Source organism: Miniopterus natalensis, chromosome 2 (genome assembly GCF_054644295.1).
Source record: "Miniopterus natalensis isolate mMinNat1 chromosome 2, mMinNat1.hap1, whole genome shotgun sequence".
In the NCBI taxonomy this organism is placed as follows: Eukaryota; Metazoa; Chordata; class Mammalia; order Chiroptera; family Miniopteridae; genus Miniopterus; species Miniopterus natalensis.
The window spans coordinates 35,769,051-35,791,340 of NC_142082.1; the positions used below are offsets into that span (position 1 = coordinate 35,769,051).

The window sequence follows — 22,290 nt, forward strand, 5'->3', positions numbered from 1 at the left end:
CACCCCACGCGCCATAGCAGCCGATCCCGCAGGTAAAAAGCTGTCCGTCAGCGGGATGTGGGCGTGGCCTGCGCAGACCGACCAATCATCGGAGCCACTCTTAAGAGGGTCCCTGCCCCCGGGACCCGCCCAAACCCAAACCACTGAGCATGCGCCAAGGGCCCGGCGCAACTCTCCCTCCCGGCGCACCACCCCCACCCGCCCTGGCGGGGTCAGGCTTAGGCAGCTCAGGGTTTCCTCAAAGAAGAGGGGAAAGGAGAAAAGGCGGTGGATGCCCTTTGGGGATGGGAAACCGGCAAAAGCTATGTGAAGAAGTTCTTCAGAGTGGTGGCTGTCGCTAGCAGCCGCCAGCTCTTGGGTCACGCTGGGCTCGCAGACCCGCGCTTCAGGGTTTCCCCGGTCCCCCGATTTGCTGCGGGGCCAGGCCTCGGAGGGGCCGCAGACGGGCCTCTCGTGTCATTTAAGCCTCTTGCAGATTATTGTCCTTAGTTCATAGAAGAGATAGGCGAGGTTCAGAAGTTCTGATCTCCTCCAGTGACGCAGCAGGTCGCCCTTGCGGGAGAAGGTCTGCTTGACTCGCAAGTCTGCTTGACTGCTGCGGCCTACGACGCCCCTCTTCTCCGGAGGCTCCCTTAGGCTCCCAGGGGCTTCCCACAGTTCGCTGGGCGCTTCGGGGGTGAAATGGTGAATTTAGGCCGACGAGCGCCACCAGGGGTGCCTGGGGCGCTCCGTCCAGCTCCGCACCGCCTCGGCTTCTGAACCGCCCTGCGTCCTCTCGGTGCCGCCTCAAGGCCCCCTTCCTGAAACTCCATCCCCGCAGACCCTACGCGCACAGGGGGGCGTGGTGCCCCCGAGCCCGGACCCTCAGGGCGACCGCGGGGTCCCCAGGACGCTGGGGGGGCTCCACTGGCAGGGAACCCAGAGTCCCAGGGTGCATGAGCCGGTTCCCGGGTCTTCGCCGCCCTCCAGCCCCGGGCTGTGCGTCCTCCCGCCGGCGTGAGCGGCCCTGGCCTTGGGTCGTCGGGCGCGCGGCCCGGGGAGCGTCGGACCGGAGCGGAGGCGCCCCCCGGAGTCTCCACTTGCCCCGCTGGGGTCCCCGCACGGCATGCTGCCCGAGAAGAGTTGCCTCACTCCCGCGCTGCGCCTTACGGGCAGGACAGCCCTGCGGGGCCCGCCGTCCCGCCGCGCCAGCCCCTCCTCTGTCCGCCCCGCCCCACGCCGCGCCGGACACCCCGCCCCAAGGAGGCGGCCCGGCGAGCGGCCGCGGAGTCAGGCTGGTGGCATGGGGGAGCCGCCGCCGCCGCGGCCACAGGCACGGTTGCACCTAGCGAGCCCGGGCGCTGCTCCGGACGTTGGGAACTGCAGACGCCCAGGGGGTCGCCTCGGAGCGTGACACAGCTCCGAGGGCGCGGCCAGGGCTGCGCCGCTGGGATCCGCGGCGGGGGAAGCAGGCGGCGGCGCTGGGAGCCTCGGGCGGACGGGCGGGCGGGGCGCCCCGGGCGCACCTGGCGGCGGAGCGGCCGGGCCGGACTGCGGGAGCCAGCGCGGCGGCGGCGGCGGCGAGGATGTCGCAGCTCTCGCTGCTCCCCGCCTCGGCGGAGACTCGGAAGTTCACCAGGGCTCTGAGTAAGCCCGGCACGGCGGCCGAGCTGCGGCAGAGCGTGTCGGAGGTGGTGCGCGGCTCGGTGGTCCTGGTGAGTGCGGGACTGGGGACCGAGGGAGGTGGGCGGGCGCCGCCGCCTCCGTGCTCCTCTAAGTCGCCCGGGCTGAGGTGGAACAGCCGACCCTGCTGGTCTTAAAGATTAAGAGGTGGTGGGAAAGGGGGGCGGGGGTGTTGGAGAGGGGAGAAGGGATGGTACTGGAGGGGCAGCAACTTCCAGATCCCATCCTGCGTCCCCGGGGGTCCTCTCCCCACTGCTGCCCCTTCCCTGGGCGTGAGATCGCCACCTCCACCCCCTCCCATCCTTACCAGTTTACCTCCTCTGCCAACTGGTAAATTACTCTCCTTCCCCAGTCTCTCGCTCGGCCCCCTTTTCCTACGGTATGTGGAGGGGCTTGGCACCTGTAGCCTGGAGGGGCGCAGGGACGTGGAGATGGGGGCTTTCTTTTCCAGTCCGCAGCCCAGTGTTGGAGATGGCTCCGCGGACCTTTTGGGTGGGCTGAGCTCCAGTAGGGAAGGGGTTCTTCATCCTGTTCTCCACCCCGTTTTCCTAGCCGGCATCCTGAGGTTTGGCCTCCTCTTATGAAGGGTTAGGGGGCGTGATAGGAACCCTTGGTAATTTCAGCTAGGTGCAAAATGCTACGAAGTTTGGGGATTTGAAGCAATCGAAGCAAGCAACTCCGAGATTAATCTGGTTGTAACAGAAGGTTTTTAGAGAACAGGCCCCTGGATATGAGGGAGATGAAGTTTTAAATCAACTTTTCCACAGCCAGGACTGGTCCTGCTTTATTTGGAAACGCAGTATTCCTGAGCACTTGGATGGTGCGGGAGAGGATCGATGTTTCAGCAGCAGCGCGCTCTCCAGGGCAGCTGGAAAATTTTAGTAGCAACTTGCCTTGTCACTGACCTTTGTTTTCGCGAAAGGGGCTTGTTTGTGGGTGGGTGACTTGTGGTGTTTGTTGGAACCATGCAAGAAGATGGGCCTTGGAAATGGTTCTCTGGACTTTGTGGCACTGTCTGTGGAGTATTATCAGGGTGGAGTGCCAGGTCCCTTATCACAGGGGCTGGGGCATCTTTTTGGTGGCAGATAGATGCCCTTCCTGGGCAGACACAGGATGACATGAATGCTGTTTGTGGAGATTGGAGATGAAGTTTCACTGATTTCCAAATTCAACTTGCGCGGCTTGAGTTTTTTCTCTCAGTTGCCAGCTCTGCCAACACACTCCAGATTCTGCAAACTCCAATATGTTTCATAATAAACAGATTTTATTTTTACATTTTACTGAAGTTGATCTGCTGATGGTAAGGAGTAGAGCAGGAGTTGGCACAAGACCAGAACCTGGCATCTTGTCCATAACCTGAACTAACCTCTGTTGCTTTGGCTTAAGTAGGATGTCTGCATCTTCCCAACTTTAGCCAATGTGTGTATGTTAAGGATAAAGCCCGCAAACATTTGTGCCATCTTTTCTGTTTTCAAAGCAAACTTAGTTCTTTAAACTGGGGCTACTGTCTTTATCAGGGATTTGAGGCAAGAGAAGAGTAAATAAAACATGACTCTGCCATGATTTCCAATGTGCTGGCAGACCTGAACTGAAGAGGAGGTATTATATTAGTTTACTAAGCCATTAGGTTGAGCACAGAACAGTCCCTGAATATCTGCTCTTCCTTTTGGAGGATCACCAACTGATAGGGACTTAGTGTCCCTTCCCAGGTGTGACATACTTCTACTGTGTTACCTTATGACACTTTTAATAGTATGTCTGTTTTCCCTGGATACCCTTAAGCATGAATAGCCAGGCACCTTGCTGGTGTCTTTAATTCTAATGTTGTCTGTCTTTGATCACTTGTCTGATGAAACAAATACAAAATGCAGGTGGGCCTACTCCAGAGAGTGCTAGGCTCCTGAATGGGAAATGCATTGCAATGGTTCTGTATTGCAGAAGGAAGAATTTGGGATAGCTTACGCATACTAAAAATTACCCATAATCCTCACTTCCCTCACCTTCTGCCAGGTACTCTGCACTACCTCCTTCCTCTTGCTGCTCCCTAGTGTCTGCCGGGAAGCCACAGCAGGGGCATCTGCCACACAGGTTCTGGCTCAGCTTTGTTCTAGGAGCATCTAAGAAAGCAACTCAGATCCATGCAGGAGGCAGAGCCACAACCAAGCCAGGCTTTAGAATCTCATGGTTCACTGATCTATGCTTGGATGGAAATATTCTGCTCAGTCTTTGACAACTTGTGTTAGCGTTAATACAATGCCTCCAGCATAATAAATGCTCATTAAATATTCTTAACTAGCTGACTCATAAAGCAGTTTTGCAGATGGACTACAAGAAAAAATGAACAGGGTATCGATTTAACTAGCTCTTCCCATGCTTCTAGTATTGATGGGTGGCTGGTAGTGAGATCAGAAGCAACTAAATTCAGTAGTTCAGTGGGTTATAAAGGCTGCCTTTTAACAAACTTTAAAATGTAAAAGTGAGATGTGCTTATAAATTTTTCATTGTTTCATAGCTTCGTTTTTTTATATGTTTAGGCTGTGGACCTTTAAAAATGATTTTGCATTAATTTGAAAAGTTTGAAAATAAAAAAGTGTTGAGAATAGTATAATGAATCCTCATATTCCATCACCCAGATTCAATAATCATCAAGATTTTGCCAGACTTGTTTCAGCTGTTCCTTTTTTCCTATTTCATGTGTGTGTATGTGTGTGTGTGATTGTGAGTTGCAGGCCTCCTGTCATTTCATCTCTATATACCTAGTATGTATTATTAAAAATAGGGATATTTTCTTATATAATTATAATTCCATTATGATAAAGTTAATAGCAATCTGTTGATATACTATTGAGTTTTTTCAGATTGCTTAAGAAACATCTTTGATTAGTAGTTTGTTCTAATCAGGTTCCAGCAAGGTTTGCAGACCTTTTCAAATGTGGTTTGCTCTTTCATGAGCCTTAGAATTATTTATGATGGAGAGAACCCTCTGTGGGGTCAAGAGTCCTGGGTTTTAATCCTAGAGGTTTTGTAGTTCAGAGCTTGGGCTCTGGAGTCACAGCTCCTGGGTTGTAATCCCAGCTCCATCTCTTATCGGCTGTGCAGGGTTAGGCATATAACTTAACCTTGTTGTGCCTCAGTTTCCTCATCTGTAGAGTGGAGATAGTAATCATACTTAAATTATAGGGCTATTGGGAGAATTAAATGAACAATACAGGTAAAGCTTTTAGTACTTGGCATATGTCCTTCCAGCTACTTAAGTCACCTTGTGCTGTTGCTTAACTTCTCTGAACCTCAGGGTTCCTGTTCTATTAAATGGGGACTTTACAGGATTGTTTCTGGAGTCCCTTTCCCCACCAACAGGCTTTGATTCTAAGCTGCTTTTAAAAGAGTAGAATATGTCGTACTAGTAATATTCCAGTAATATTTACTGTAGGAAAAGTAATTTATGATTTTGGGTAATGAAAGAAGAATCCTCACGATCCCAGAATTAGCTTTCCGTTATTTAGAATCATCAGGAGGGCAGCATGCTCAAAATATATGCAAGCTCAGAAGAAAAACTAGAAATCCCAGAACGGAGTCGAGTTGTGATTGCTTTTGGAGCTCCTAAAGTCATTTTACCTTGGGTGTCTTAGTGTATTAAAGATAGCATCATGATGGCCTAGATCTAACAGTGTACCCCCAAAGGCCTAAAAATATCCTTTCTCTGAAAGATTTAAGTATTGTGACACAGCTCTTTGCATGGGTTTGCCGACTACATGCACTTGGGTATTGATGCCCAAGTCATCTGGCTGCCTGCTTCCTTACTGATCTTATCTTAGCATGCTCAGTTTCAAACTCTCCTTCCATGTCAAGCCCCTGCCAGTGATACTATTCTGTGCCCCTTGGAAATCTAGCAATATGGAATGGAGTGGAATGAAATGAAACCAAGTCAGGTCATTTCTAAATTTTTCTTTGTGTTACTGGAGGGCTGGCAGAAGGTGTGGAATGATAATCTCCCAGAGTATGTGCTTGGGCCTTCCTCACCCTTCCAGTTCAGTCATCTCAAGATTCCAGTATTATCTGAGGTAATAGGAGACCCGAGTGGTGTTCTTTGAAATGCTCTGGTAACATAAAACCTCATTTTGGCTGTAATTTTAAATCAGATATGTTAGTAAATCAGCAACTGAACTGGCCCGAGCTTCACCTCACTATCTTTCTCCACCCTTTGATGGAGTCCTAACAAACAGAAATATCCCAAAATACAGGAAGCAGGGTGGAGGCCCATCTCCAACTAGATAATCAACAACAGTTTCTATTTCTTTGGCTTCTAGTCTATTTGAATATTAGGAGATGGGAGGGCCTTTTATTTGAAAAGGGAAGGGAGGAATTGTGAAATCTTTTTCCACATTTATTGAGGGCCTGCTTTGTGTTAGGACTCTTTGCTGGATGCTGAGGACATGCTATTTTGTTAGGGTGGGCTCTTGCCCTGAAGGGTTTATGATCTAAACAGGTGGAAAGGTGAGTCATTTATAAAAAGATAGATAACAGTACAAAGGAGCAAATTTAAAGGGTCAAATGCTTGCTTCTGAGTGCTGAGGAAGATGAAATGACATAACTGGTATATTGGGAAAGGATTTATGAAGAATTGAACTGGACCTGGAAGATGCAGACAAAAGAGGGCTTTTTTTTTTTTCTCTCCCAGAAAAGAATGAGAAATTGAGCAAATACTTAGGATGCCCAGGTAGGTCAAGAGGGAGCAGAGCAGCTTGGGCAAAGAGGGGCAAGTTTAGGAGGAAGGGAGAGAAGTTTTGAGAAGTACAGTTACCAGTTCTGGGAACAATTTCAATGATTGGTTGAGAAAACATTGTAAAAGATTATTTTCTTGTCTTTGTGAAACCTATTTTAGGAAAGAGGTTCAAACCAGCCTATGAACATATGCTTTTTAGAGTGATCTTCCCCTAAGTGTAATCTTGGGGTAATTGTGATAATTTTGTGTCATGCAGTCCCAAGGACAGGATAGAGGTCTGTGGTATGGAAGAGAAAACCCAGAAACATCTGCGTTTGTAAGCATTTAGGGTATCATGGGAGGAGTCAAATATGGTGGGTGCACCATTCAGTAAATAGTGCTGCATCAAAACAGTGTTGGATCCCTATCTTAAATCAGGTACTAAAATAAATTATAACTAAACGTAAGAGTTACATGTAAAATAAATAACAGAAACAGCATAGATCTTGGGTGAATAATCATGTAAGGTGAAAAAGGATTTTTAAAGTATGGAACGAAAGGGAAAAATCAGTTTGGCCTGGGCTTGGGAGATGAGCCATGGCTTTGCCACTGATGATGAGCTGAGGCCTTTGAGCAAGTTACTTCATCTAAGCCTCAGTTTGCTCATTTGAGAATTGGGATTGTTAGGTATTATTATCTTAGATAGTTTTCTTTAAAAAAAGATTAAATAAGGTAATGTATGTAAAGTACTTACTAGTAAGTACTTAACAAATGTAAGGTTATATTATGTTAATTAAAGGAAAAGTGATTACCTTGACTAAATATATCTGGAACCAGCATTTATTGAGCACTTACTATGTCATAGAATATGTGTGTTAGGGCTTTACACATGGGAGGGTAAGTCACCTCAAGGTCACACACCCGTAAGTGGAGGGTCTGGGTCTTGAACCTGGGTACTGTGACTTTAGACCATGTGTTCTTAATCACTATGCCTACAGTCTTCCCATGTAAACAAACCTCCGTTCTGTATGTCACAAGTACCATAAATGTAAAAGTTAAACAAGCTTGAAACAGTATTTGTACTCTGTTTAACTGTATCTATACCTCAGTCATAGAGTTAAGTTTCTCAAAATATATAGAGTTCTTACAAAGCAATAAAAAAACAACCACTCCAGCAGAAAAATGGGGAAGGACATTAATAGATAATTCCTTGAAGAAAGGAATACAATTAGCCAATAAAGAGCAGAAAAAAAAATTCAGCCTTGCTAATAATTAAAGAAACATTAATTAAAATAACATTCAATTTTGCCTGACAAGTTTACAAATTTATAAAGATAGAAAAGGTATTTGCAAGCATGGGTAAACTGGGCACTCTTATTTGTAGGGCTACACCATTTCACAACTCCAGGGGCCCTATTCGCATAGTATTTTATGAGACTCCTGTCTCCTATATTTTATAACTTGTTGAATGATATAACCTTTTTCAGTTGGTCTATCTGTATCAAGAACTTTAACAAGCTCCTATTGTTTGGCCCAGTACTTACATTTGTGGGAATTTCTCCTAAGGACTAACCTAGAATGTTTATAAAGTGTCTGAAGTCACAGTGCTGACTGTTCAGGGCAGAAAATGTAAAATTCTGCCCAACTACAGACTATCCAAAGGTCTTAACGTATTTAAAAAAAAATTTGGGACGTGGATTATTTGTGATGCCATTAAGTTTTGTTTTAAAAGAATAATGACTTGAGAAAATTCTTTCATTACAGTATTGGAAGGTAGGACTTTGACCTGGCTGCCCAGGTTCTATTACTTCTTTGTTACTAACCACTATGTGACCTTTAGTTGTAACCCTGCAACCTAGCTTCTGTTCTTTGTGTGGGGTGGCTTCTCAGTCCTTTAATTTGTCTTTAAAATGTCTGTTGCACTTGATACCATTCGCTACTCCCTTCTGTGGTTCTCTTTCCTCCTTTGTTTTCTTTACTCTGTCCTCTTGCTTCACTCACCACCCAAGGGCTTTCCTAAAGAGTCTCTTCACCATTGGCTCATAGAATTTAATCTCCTCCCTTCACTCTGAAGGTAGCTGTACACCTTTATTGCAATTTCTAGATCTTTATCTCAGTTCTGATTTTTCTTCCAGCTCATCTGGTTTCTGCTAACCTGCCTGATGTGTGCTTGGTTGTCCTGCCAGTCCTTTACCTTCAGCATCTATGAAGCATAAATTGTCACTTTTCTTCCCAAACCAGCCATCCTTTTTGCATTCTTGCGTCATTGTCATGGTCATCAACTTTGAGATCTCTAATTCCTCCTTTGTCTCTTTGTTCATCTCCTTTCGCCTCCCTCCTTCCGCCATCACTACATCTATTATGTTCTATTTCGGCATCAGTCAGTATGGGTTGACGACTTCCAGATCTCAGGGGCTCAAAACAGAAAGGTTTATTTTCCCCCCACTCTTCTTCTCCATTGAGGGTGGCTGGGGACCATGTTGTCCATGTCCTGGATCCTGGGTTGATGGAACAGCCACCATCGTGAATGTAGTGGGTCCTTGTGAGGGAAGGAGTGTGGGGACTACCCCACGGGCTCTTAACTTCCATCCAGCACTTCTGCTTGTGTTCCATTGGCTAAAGCAAGTCTCGTGGCCATACCTTAGCTCCAAAGGGGGGGGGGTACAGTCCCATTTGTATGCCTGGAAGGAGAGATGAACTCTTTGGGGAGCAGCACTCATGACTACTGCAACCTGTAATTCTCTCCCTTCTGTCTTCTGCCCTTATCTTGATCCCTGTAGAAGTAGAGGATAGGGTCCCCCTGTCTGGTCTCCGCTGCTATTCTTACTCTATCCTTGAAGCTTCAATTCTGAATCCTTAATACACCGGTGCCTACCACTGCCCTTAGAGTAGAAGCATCTTCCCTTGGACAGTACCACCCTGTTGTTACTCACCAGCCCAGCTTTAACATTCTGGGGATTCCAGGCTCTCATAGCCCAGAACCTTGGCAGAAGCTCTTACCTCTGCCTGGGGTAATCATCACCTCCTTGCTTGCCTCTTCATCTGCCGGGCCATGCCACTCCCCTTGGTCTTTGGAACTGTACCTACACAGCCTTGCCTATCCACCCAAATGGAAACTGGCCCTGCCTGCTCTTTTCCTTTGAACAGCTTAGCACAGTTATGTATATTTGGTATGCATTTGTCAGTGTATACTTCCCTCACTGGACTGTTTGCTCATCATGGGTTCTTCGGTGTCTGGCTCAGTAAATATTTTGTGGATGAATGAATGAACCCTGAAGACTCAACCTTACATGTTTCTGTTTTTCACCCTTTTTGATTCCCTATTTTCCCTGATTTCTCCCCTCTACACCTATTTCTATTTACTTCATTCAGTCCTATCTCTCTCTGCTAGATTAATTTTCCTAACACATGGGTTCCATTATATCATTAATTTTTCATTTCCACCTGATAAATTGGTGGTATTCTCTCGAGTATCACTTTGAGGCTGGCCCTGTGTTTGCAGTAGTTTAGAAAAGCTGGTTAGGTTGTCAGTAAATCTGCATCATCTTTGCATACTTTTTGAAAACAGCCACACATTTTTATTCAGGTAAGGTTAATTTCCTTTTTTAGGACCATTTGTTTTCACAATGTTGTGGAGCTCCAGTATGTAAAAGAACAGTGATCTAATTCTTCTATTAGGTATTTAGTAACTCATTTATTTGGAATAAAATAAAATAAAACAAATATGCAAATAGTAAAAACCATTGGAACTGATTTTTATTCATTTAAACCATGAGTTTTGCAAACCATCAAGGAGCACTTACTTGGATGGTGAAGTTTTTATTTCTTTTACATCTTTGTCACTTCTTCTCTCATGGACTTCTTAGGTCCTTATCAGTGAATTGGTAGCAAGGGCCTTATCTGATCAGAATTTTATAACACCAAATGGTTTGTTTGAATCTCCATGCTGCTCCTTTCTTTGAAGTTGGCAGGGATGATTCAATTAAGATAGTGCTTGAGTGTGTCTACTTAGGAGGCTGGCTGGGTCAGTGAATGTGTTAGAGACATGACAATTTATTTATTATAGATTAACATTTATTAATCTGAAAGCGAATCTAAAAGCAGATGTCTGAATTAGCGAGGGTCTTCATTGACCACTTTAAGTTTATTCTCAAACTCTTACGTACTTAGTTTGACAAAGATTCACATACTCTATTTTCATTCATTTTGTCTTAACAGAAAATACATGTTCTGTCATGTGGGTATAGTAATGTTTTAAGGAAAGATATTTACCATGCTATGTTAAAAAACTTATAAACAGAATAATTCACTTTTTAAAAGAAGTTTAAGTATTCTGTTCATGACAAAGTTTTGTGATTTTACAGATGCTATAATAAACTATTCTCTTTTGTTTCAGGAATAGGTTAAATATAAGATGTTTAGTTCCTGAATTCTAGAACATATAAAATGTGGTATAAATAAGTTTCTGTAAATAAGGGTTTTTTTTCTTGCTAGGAATGATAGTAAGGTATAGTGGATAAGAAGGTTGTTCTCAGGAGGTTCTAAACCTTGCTCTTCTGAGAAAGCTCTTCACCCTGAGAATGAAAATTATAATAGCACTTACCCCATAGATCTTTGTGATGATTAAGTGAGCAGATGCATATAAAGCACTTAGAAGAGGGCCTGGCACACTGTACATACCCAATAAGTGCCAGCTTTTGTTATTTATGAATATCATACAACCCTTAAATATCCTGCTTCTGGAGAGTTTATAACATGGAAAAATTATAATGTTGGATGAAAAAGACACACAGTATTTGGAAATATGTACAATCACAATTGTGTAAGAAATAACTATGTGTTAAGAAAAATGTTGGAAGGAAATACATGAAAAGGCAGGCATATGATTTTTCTTTATATAGTCTAATATTTTCTAATTGTTTTACTTTTAAAATAAGAGAATGGACAATAATCTATCAAGAAAAATAAAACAGTGAATATAGGAGGGAAATTTTGGCACATAAGACATTCAAATTAGTACTCTTTGAGAATTACACTTGTACATCTTAGTGCTTGTACAGGTGTGCATCTTAATGTAAAATATGCTTATGAAGTGAGACATAACGTGCATCTTGATAGCAAAGGTATTGTTGATTAGTTAAGTGCCCTGCTCATTAAATACTCATAGAGGCAGGAGGCCCATGTGAAATAATGAAGCTTTGCATTTGACAGTTTTATAAAATTCTTTCAAAAAACATTTTGCTTGAGCCTCTGGAAAATCTAGTCAGACAGGGATAGTTTTTTTTTTAACTCCTGGTTTTCAATCTGCTTAAGGTCACCTGGCTAATATTTAACACCCTCCTGCCCCAATCAGATAACAGGGGTTGTCTAAAATATATTTTAAAATTTGAATTTCTTGGAAACTTTTAAATTGTTAATTTTAACACTAACATTAAGCACTTTTCTGGAAAGTACCATGAATTCTCTGGGTTGACAGAAATTTGTAATGTGGAAATGAAATCATACTGTTTGGAGGTGAAAGGTATCTTTGGAGGTCATTTGGCTCAGTTTCTTAATTTTACAGATGAGGAAGATAAGGTCTTCAATTTGTCTGTGGTCATACAGCTAGTTAATATTACAGACAAGAACAAAATCTAGTTTACTGACTCCTGGTCCAATATATTTTCCACCAACCACAGGAAATAATTGAATTGACTTTGTTTATGCTTGCATTTTTCATCAAGTATCTTTACAGACCATGGTAATCAGATAATATCAGAATATGAAACATCTATTTGCACCATGGATCTCTTCCCTGCTTGTATATTTCATCAGTCCTTGGCCAATTGACATACATTTTCCACAAGCCAAAAAAAGAATTCTGTGTTTCTGTTTAAGGGGTATTAGGAGGGAAGAGAGAAAGAAATAAAAAGCAAGAATTATAGGATTAATTTTAAAAAGATCTCAATAGAAACTTATTGAAGGAGGGATTAATTTAGTAGTCAGATAAGTTAAGGATGCAAAATCATGGTTTTATGTATACTTTGGTTAAAATAAATATGTGGCTTGAGAAAAAATCTTCCCAGGCCTATTAACCTAAAATTCTTTAATGTAGAATAAACTTTGTTAATCTATGTCATTTTACCTTACGGGCTGCTTTGCCTTGGCTAAAATAAATATTCAGCTATAAATAGCAATTTGGTTCAAATTGTATTATTACAGGAAGAGTTGCATTTCTAAGATTGTTTAGAGAATTTATTTAATTTGTCATTTTAACATATTGCTGTTTTCTTAAGTAGAAAGCAGAGTTCCTATGGTGATAGCAGAGGTGCCATAATATTTATAGTATATTAGATTCATTTATAAACTGTTATACTAGCTTGAATTTACAGGATATTTTATCTGTTAGGTGAACTTCTTTTTCTTCCCAGGCTTTTCAGTATGTTCATTTATCCATTTTTGTTTTCTTTATTTTTTTAAGAAAACCTTCTGAGAGAATGCTAATAATTTTTTTTTTCTAGTAACTGATGTTATGTGACTTTTTTCTTTAAACTGTAGACTGTGTGTGCTTTACTGACTTCTTTGAAGGTGATTTTGTGAAAAACCCAATTAATATATCAAGTTTTTAAAGGAACTTAAAACTCTTAAAATGGAGAGGGCAAAGTTTCCTGACACCGTGTTAGTTTCTCTTGGAATAGTTAATATATTGGGCAGACTTGAGTGAACACATTGGTGTTGAGATTCCCATAATGTGTAAGAAGTAGCATGAAAGAGGAGTGATGACCAATAGTAGATAATGGTTCCTTGAATTGGGGACATTTCTTGAATTTTATAAATTGGATATAATGGTATGGAATTTCAAAGCTGGAGAGGAGAAAGTTAAAGATGATGGCCTCTGGAGACCCCACTGGGTGGGTGGTGGGGATAGGCTCCTTTGATGTAGATATTTTGGGGAGCTCCATTGAGGAAGGAGGTTTCAGAACAGCTTTTAGAATCTGAGATAAGCACAGATGGCTTTCTCCATGGCTTCAGTAAATTGTCAAAAAGAAGGCTGACTTCTGTCTTCACAATGTGAGTCTTGGTGTCTTCGCCGTCCTCCACTCTGAGAAATAAGCCCCGAGCTGGCCCTGCCCCACAGCCTCCCAGCATGTTCCAGTGAGCAGTACATTTTCTGTCAGGAGAACTGGGTTCTGCCAGTGATGCCTTCTCCTTTGTGGTCTTCTCTTGGTGCCTGAGTTGTGTCACCTGTACAGTGGGGGAGGCCCTGACCAGCCCCGAGTGGATTTAAGCTACTTTCTGACCAAATCCTTTGGTTTGTAGCCTGGCCTGGTGCAGCCTTGGAGCTTATCTCATTTCTATCAGCAGTGAGGTTTGAGAGGGGAGGGGCAGAGGCCAGATGGAGCCCAATCTTCTCTGCTCCATGCTTTCCTGTGATCTTCTGCATTATCAGGCCAGGGTGTTTTGCTTGGGAGACTTCTGAGGATTCAGTGTTCTCTTGTTTAATCTTTTAGTCAGGATCTTAGCAGGTCTTGAGACATTTCTGTCATCTTAACAATGACATTAGCAGATAAAAATGCAGTGTTATTGCAGTATTTTAAAGCTCTCATGCTTCAGTATTCAGTAGCTTCCCAGTTGTTACTGGTCATTCATTTACTCTAACACTTAAATATAAACATTTGGTTAAGACATAGACTTGTCTATGGGGGAATCTCATAGAAATCTAGAAGGAAAAAGGAGCATAGAATGGACCCAGGGAGCTTTTGGGTTGGTGTTCCCCTTTGAGAGTCCTCTACCTCTTAGCTCTTTTGTATCCTTGAAGGAAGAAGGAAGGTTGTGACCAGTGCAGATCCAGTTCATAGGAAGGTGCTGAGACTAAAGTCAGCTTTCTGGGAAGTAGAAACATACCAGGACCTCCACATCTATTACTCTACTTTCATGAGACCCAGGAAACCACGTGCAGGTTCATTGCAGGAGTAATGATGCAATGTTTCTCTCATGAAGATATTGGGTAGGGATAGAGGAAACTGATGTAAATGGGTGGATAAAAAAGCTGTGGTACATGCCCGGCCGGGCGTGGCTCAGCAGTTGAGTGTCTACCTAGGATCCAGACGATCAGGGTTCGATTCCCAGTCAGGGCATATGCCCGGGTTGCGGGCTTGATCAATGACTCTCTTATCATTGATGTTTCTGTCTCTCTCTCTCCCTCTCCTTTCCTCTCTCTGAAATCAATAAAGATATATTTAAAAAAAAAAAAAAAAAAGCTGTGGTACAGTTACACCACAATGGGATACTGTGCAGCTGTAAAAAAGAAGGATCTCTTACCCTCTGAGACAGCATGGTGGGACCTGGAGAATATTATGCTAAGGGAAATAAGCCAGTCAGAGAAAGACAAGTATCACATGATCTCACTCGTATGTGGAATCTAATGAACAAAATAAACTGATGAACAAAATAGATCCAGAGACATAGAAGCATGGAACAGACTGAAGGATCTCAGAGGGAAGGTGGGGGTGGGTGGGTGGGTAGGTGGGAAGAAATTAACCAAAGAACTTATGTACATATATGCATAACCCATGGACACAGACAATAGTGTGGTGAAGGCCTGGGGTGGGGGATGGGTGCAGGGTAGAAGGGGTCAGTGGGGGAAAAAGGGAGACACTTTCAGCAATAAGGATAAATTAAAAAAAAGTGCAATGAGAATTGTGGGTCAGGGCTCAAAGGAATAGTCTAGAAAGGTGGAGGGAAGGCTTTTTATTTTTATGGTAATGTAGCTTTAACATCCTAAAGAGTCTCAAAATTAAGATTTTTAGCTATATGCATGTAAATTACTTTCAAGCTAATTAGGGAAAAACTGGGCATTTAAAAGATTTATTTCTCGTGGCTTCTAGAATATGTCCCCTGGAACAAAGACCCTCAAATTTGTAGGGATTTGGATCTTAATTATGTCCTTAATTAACTCTAGAAATAATATGTGAAACTTACATTAAATAACATAGTATCATGTTAGCATTTTAAACATATCAAATAATATGGTAATATATTATTGTAGTTCTTTATATACTATATTTGAGGGTGCAAAGCCTCTGATTTCTTCAGAACTGGAAATGAAACTAACTTTTGTGGAGCTCCAGATTAAAAATAATCTGAATCAATTATGAGAACCATGCGACAAAAGAAAATTAAGTTTTTTTTATGTAAAATCATCAGTGACTTTAAGCTCCATGTAACACAGATTTGCATGTGAATGTGAAAGGTACTGAATACTTAGCATGGGGGTTTTTAGAAGCAAGGTGACATCCTGCTGATTACAGTTAGGCTAATGATAGCATAACTAAGGTACTGGTCATTGCTTCTAGAAAAGCACCACTTTTCAAGTGCCAAGAAACATCTTATTCGTAAATACTAAAATTGGTTCTTATGTAAAGGTGCATGGACATGATTTAGGCTTGATTTTTGTTTATTTTTATCTCCTTTTTAAATTTTTTATTTATTGATTTTAGAGAGAGGAAATGGGGGTGGGGGAGAAAGAGAAAGAAAGAAAGAAACATTGATTTGTTGTTCCACTTAGTTATGCATTCATTGGTTGCTTCTTGTATGTGACCTGACTGGAGGTCAGACAGGCAACCTTGGTGTATTGGGATGACTCTACAACCGAGTTACCTGGCCAGGGCAGCTTTATCTTTTTTTTTTTTTTTTTTTAACTTCCTGCCATTAAACACATGTGTGGATCACGTTAATAATCCCATGGGAAAAGAAACAAGGAAGTATTTGATCTACAAATAAATATTTAAGTACATGTGTTTTATAGATGTGGGAACATCTATATTATGCATCTATACATGTATAATATACATTGTATAATAAGCTTTATGCACATTTACATAGAAGACTCTGCCATTGGAGAGTTATAAGTTAAGTGTTAAAGGGACCTAAGGACAGAAGGTACCTTTTGTCTGGGGAACCAGAAAAAGTTTAATGAAGGAGATGGCATTTTGAGTTGAAAGCAGACTTGAGTAATGACAGTTGTTTTAGAGAGTGGGACCTGTGTGACTGAAGGCCCAGAGGAAAGAAGTTATGGGGTGTATCTGGGGAACAAAGTGTAGGAAGAGTTAGGAGTACACAGGCCTAAGTTACCTATGGAGGGGGGAGGGTAGACAAGGGCCAGGTTGCATAGTGTTAACTTTATTCTTTGTTGTGGGTCTTTGAGCTGGAGGGCGCCTAGATCAGAGCTTTGCTGTGGGAATATGGTGACTGTGTTGGAACCTAGTGGCTGGGGCATAGGTGGGGGCAGAGAGCTGGGGGTTTAGATATTATTTAGGAAACCTTTGCTATAATGTAGGCAATAGTTAATAAGGAGGTCATGAAGTAAAGAAGTTATGTATAAGGAGTATTTGGGGATTAGGTGGATGGGTATTTGAACCTGGTTAGATTAGGTTATTTATTTGATAAATATTTACCAATAATTATTTGTCCCCCCATACCCAGGTGAGGTTGGTGTTCCCCTAGCTAGGTGAGATTGAAAAGCTGGAGGTATTAAATATAGCCTTAGGTTTCAACCCTGCTAGACTTGGGAGGTGGTGATGCAGAAATCTGAGAACACCCACCTCTGTTACCAGGCCTTGAAGGGAGTGTAAATTTATCTGGCCTCTAGCTTTCAGATAAACCGTTGCAGACAGATTAGAATCTCATCTCCCATTATAAACCACTACCAGAGAAAGGGATTAGCAGTGAGCTGTTAGGGACCTTCATTTTTTAGAGTGTTTAGGGTAGAGCAGGCAGCTTTAAAAACCATCTACCTGGTCCTCTTAAAAATACTCAGTCATAATCAGTGTGTGCTCAACTAGGAGTCCCCGATCAGCTGCTTTCTCTGACACTGTGACTCCAAGGCTGCCATTCTGACTTCATATTGATTTTCTAGGATGAACTTTCTTCTTCTCAAGGGGAAAATTAAAGAAGCCTTTAAAAATGGTAGGTTCATAAACAGTTATTTAGAGACAAGATAGATAATTAATTCTGTTACCTTTTTTGTGTGCACATTTCTGTAGTGTACTTATTTTAGGTAAGAGAAAATAAATGTGACTTCTTTGTACAGCAGGGGCCCTAGTTCATTTTTTGGATGTGAACTTCTTTAACATTTTCAATTACAAGCTAAGTAACTACATGGATTGATAAATTATAGATAAAAAAGTGTTCTCAGTTTTCCTCCTCTTGGATTTCTTTGCTTCCTGTTGCCACAGATCACTCTTCTTTGAAATTCTATCTTCCTTTGATACTGAAATGCTGTTATTATTACCTGGTTATTAATCAGTATGGTGACAGTGGTAATAATGATAACTATTTTTTCATGTCTTTCTCTTTCACTGTTTTCCCATTCAGCTGCCTCCTCTAGCCGTCCCCCAGAAGAATGAGGACCTGATGCTGTCCTTCCACCTTCCAGAGCATTTAGCTACTACCTTTATTTCAGTGACTCATCCCCATGTCTTTATTTCCCACGTTGACTAAGACATTTGTGAGGGTCAGGAGAAAGCCAGTTGGTGAAGGAATATGATGAGTAAACTGGGAGGACGATAAATGAGAATTTCCCCCAGTGGAAGAAGATCTGCAGGTCTTAGTTTGAAAAGGCCAGTTATAGGTTTTTGGAGATGGTAACTTTATTTGAAGTGGTTGGTTTGGGCAACCAGAACTAGGGGTACCTAAGGGAAAGGAGGCCTAGTGAGATAGAGTCGTGTGACTTGAGGGAGTTTCAGGTGGAGGACAGTGTTTGGACACGTGGTGCCCATACCCAGGTGAGACCCCAGCCCCAACATTTGGCAGGAGTGTGAATTTAGTAGTTCCCTGTATTCGTAGGGGTACATTCCAAGACCTCCAGTGGATACCTGAAACCATGGATAGTACCAAACCCTATACTGTGTTTTCTTCGACATACACACCTTTTCACTTAAAGGAAGCATTTTATGGCTTCTCTTTGGCATACCCAAATTGCTCAGCAGCACTACTCTTGTGATTTGGGGTCATTATTAAGTAAAATAAGGGTTACTTGAACACAGTACTGCAATACCAAGACAGTCGATCTGATAAGTAGGATGGCTGCTCATGGTTGCGGAATGTATACAGTGGTAGATACACTGGACAAAGGGGTGGGATGATTCACGTCCCAGACAGGTGGAGTGGGACAGCTCGAGATTTCATTACTCTACTCAGAGTGGTGCACAATTTAAAACTTATGAATTGTTTATTTCTGGAATTTTCTATTTAATATTTCTGGTTCTCAGTGGGTAACTGAAACTGTGGAAAGAAAGCAAAAGGGGGAACTACTGTGTTGCTCCGCTGGCAGGGCTGTCTAGGCTGGATGGGATTCCCTGTGGTCTGACTGGGGTTTCCAGATCATCACCAGTAGTGTTGTTTTTGGCTCACTAGACATGAATGGGGTATCACATCTTTGTGTGCCCCAAGCTTGCTTAATCTTTTATTTGTCCCTGTTTTTTCCTACTTCGACTCTGCCTGGACATATTGCACAAGCCCTGATGGTGATTCTTTTCTTTTGTTTCCCAAACCCTTAGAATTCTTTCAACATGAAGAATGTTTCCCTCTGTTGATGGTTTTCCTGGACCTCTTGGATTCCAAGCCATCTACCTTCCCATTGGCCTTAATTCTATCACTTGTCTGACAGTGGCTGGTTTTTCTTTCTGTGAAAGGTGATGTCACGATGGATGCCCAGCAAATATTAGCACTAGAAGAACAAATTCTGGATCCTGGACTGGCAACTTCATAATTATATCTTTTCCCCCAAAGTGACAGGATATTAAACCACTGAGCTGGCGCAGTCCTTGGCTGCCTGCCAAAGGAATATTTGGGGAAAGAATGGACCAGCTTTTGTTTCCCTTGCTTTCTCTATAGCCTTGGGGTGGATTCTGAGGGGATGTTTTTCCTTGCAGGACTAACCCATTTGGTATTGAGAAAGCAGGAAAGCGAGTTTTCCGGTTACCAATCATGAGCAAAAAGCAAGCAGCGGATGGAGATATCCTGTTGGAGAAGGCTTGGGGGAGTGAATGCAGACAAATGCACCGTGTTCTTTCTGTGTCTTTGAGGAATATGAGGGGATGGAAAGGAAATCAATCACTCCGCAGGCCAAGTCAAAGTGGGTTTCCTTTTATTTATGATGCTTAATAAGAAGGTTATAAGTTTATGCTTTGTGATTTAAAAACTTGTCAAAGATATATAGCATATGACAAAATAGAGAAACAAAACCGTTTTTTTGTTTCCCCTGAGGTCATTCTAAGTTTGCCTGGGATGGGACAACGAACTATAAAAGTGAATATAAATGCTGTCCAAGTTTTATTTATTTTTAAGTTTAAAAATCACTTATAATGGCAAATTCTTGCTGAATTAGATTTATAAGATGGCTTTTCATATACTCTGTGGGGACCCTTCCTTGGTACTTTTAAAAAGGAGCTACCTTTTTCCTCTCGTTTCAAAAGCAGTACATGTTTATTATAGGAAAGTTAGAAAACACATATTGGCAACCGAGTAGGACAGGAATGGGCTGGAAAGACATGGAAATGGAAATTAGAGCCATGGGGTGAAAGAGGGAAAACCAGGGTCTTCTGGGAGGAGTAGGGATGGGAACAGGGTCAGGGAACTTCTCCCTAGAACCCTCAGAGAGGCTGTCTTGCCTGCATGCCATACCCTCAGTTGTGGCTTCATACCCTTTAAAGCTGGCCCCCAGTCTGCTGTGGGTCTAGATCTGACCATTCCAAGTTTGTTAGAGTTAGAAAACTGTGTAATGACAAGTTGAAAGTCCAGTTAACTCACTGCATTTTACATCTTGTCTGTCAAGGAGGAGTGCTAAATGAGATTCTCTGAAGGGACAGATTTGTATCAGTGAGTGGTGGGTGTGTGTGCTCCTTCGCACTGCGCATGAGAGAGAGAGAGAGAGAGAAAGAGAGGAGAGGGGGGAGGGAGGGAAGGAGAGAGGGGGGAGGGAGGGAAGGAGAGAGAGAGAAGAGGGGGGGGGAGGGAGAGAATCTTTGAGGACTTTGGCTATAAGGGAGAAAATATAAAAGAGAAGATGCGGAAGAGTAAAATAATGTGGAGGGGGGCGGAAGAGGAAATGTTCAAATGATTTTTGTCATCCTTCATTGTCTTCTTGACTTTCCCATTCCCTCCACATCTTGCCATGTTGACAAGTGCTTAGGTGTTCTATGGAATGAAGAAGCGTCATTCCACTGTATTATGTCAGTAAACATCACCAAGCAGCTGTCAGAGATTACACTTTCAACTTATATAGTGAGAGAAATCCTTATAAGTCATGGGGTTAAATTGTCTTAGGCTTTTTTTTTTTTTATGTTTGAAAACATATTTATCATCAAATCCACTAGCCATTTTGTTATGAGTCATATAGGATTAACATGTCAAATGGAAAGTGTAGAGGCCTGGTTTGGATAATCTGTTGATTCTGGTAACTTATACTGCCACTGGGCCTGAACCTGGCGATAGAACTGTAGATTGGACAGACACAGTGCTTGACCTCACAGACCTTCCAGTCTGATCAGAACATAAGTAGATAATCAGACAATTCCAATATAGTAGGATAAAGGCTCCAAAAAGAGACACATAGGGTGTCCTGTGATAACATGGTGTCCTGTGATAACACCTATTCTGGATCAGAGAGAGTGACATCTAGGCTGAGAACTGAAGGATAAGAAGAAATGAGCCAGATCAGGGGGGTATTCTCTTCTAGCCATAGAAAACAGCATGTGCAGAGGCCGTGGTAAGAAAAAACATGAGATCATCCAGGAAATAAAAGATGCTCAGTATGGCCAAAGCTTGTAACTCCAGGTGGGAATGATGAGAGAGTGCTCTGAAATGGTGAGCTGGGGCCCAACATGAAGGGTCTTCTAGAGCATGTTAAGATGTGTGAACTTAGGAGTTCCGCAGAGATGTAGGACAGAAGATCAAGATACAAAAAAATCAATAGTATTTCTGTACACTAGCAGTGAACAAACAAAATTAAGAACAATTCCATTTACAATACCATCAAAAAGAATAAAATACGTGGGGCTAAATTTAACAAAAGAAATACAATACTAGTATTCCAAAAAAAAATATTAAAAGAAATTAAAGAATACTAAGTAAGTGGAAAATATCCAATATTCATGGGTTGGAGGACTTAATATTGTTAAGATGGCAGTACTCCAAAATCTATCTACAGATTTAACACAATTTCTATCAAAATCCTATCTACCTTTTTTTGCAGGTATTGACAAGTTGATCCTAAAATTCTTATGGGTGCGAGGAACCCAGAATAGGGAAAACAATGTTAAAAAAAGAATAAAGTTGGAGGGCTTACACTTCCTGATTTCAAAACTTACTACAGATCTATAGTAATAAAAATAATGTGATACTGGCATAAGGATAGACATATTATATCAGTGGACTAGAATTGAGAGTCTAGAAATAAATTTATAGTCAATTGATTTTCAACAAGAGTGCCAAGATCATTCAATGGATATAGAACACTCTCTTCAACAAATAGGGCTGGGACAGCTAGATATCCATATGCAAAAGAATGAAGTTGGATCCTTATGTCATGCCATGTGTAAAAGCTAACTCAAAATTGATCATAGATCTAAATGTAAAACCTAAAAGTGTAAAACTCTTTGAAAAAGAATGTGGGTGTGAATTTTCATAACCTTGGGTTAGGCCAGAGTTTCTTAGATGACACCAAAAGTACAAGCAACAGTGTAAACCTTTGTGTTTCAAAGGACACTATGAAGAAAGTGAAAAGGCAACCCACAGAATGGGAGAAAAGATTTGCAGATCATGTATCTGATAAAGGACTTGTATCCAGAATGTACAAAGAACTGTTACAACTCATTAATAAAAAAATGAGCAAAGAATCTAAACAAACATTTCTTTAAAGCAAATGCACAAGTAGATCTGTTCAA

General features: G+C 42.2%; 1 protein-coding gene across 4 annotated transcripts in view; it reads left to right on the top strand.

Moving 5' to 3' along the window:
* The first annotated feature begins 1,531 nt into the window (after window positions 1-1,531).
* DOCK9 (dedicator of cytokinesis 9) overlaps window positions 1,532-22,290 on the top strand; it is a 255,149-nt gene continuing 234,390 nt past the window's right edge. For all 4 annotated transcript variants that reach the window (XM_016203826.2, XM_016203830.2, XM_016203831.2 and 1 more), the window contains exon 1: window positions 1,532-1,694. In XM_016203826.2, the coding sequence (XP_016059312.2) occupies window positions 1,566-1,694 (129 nt within the window). In that variant the 5' untranslated portion in view covers window positions 1,532-1,565. The remainder of the gene's footprint in view (window positions 1,695-22,290) is intronic.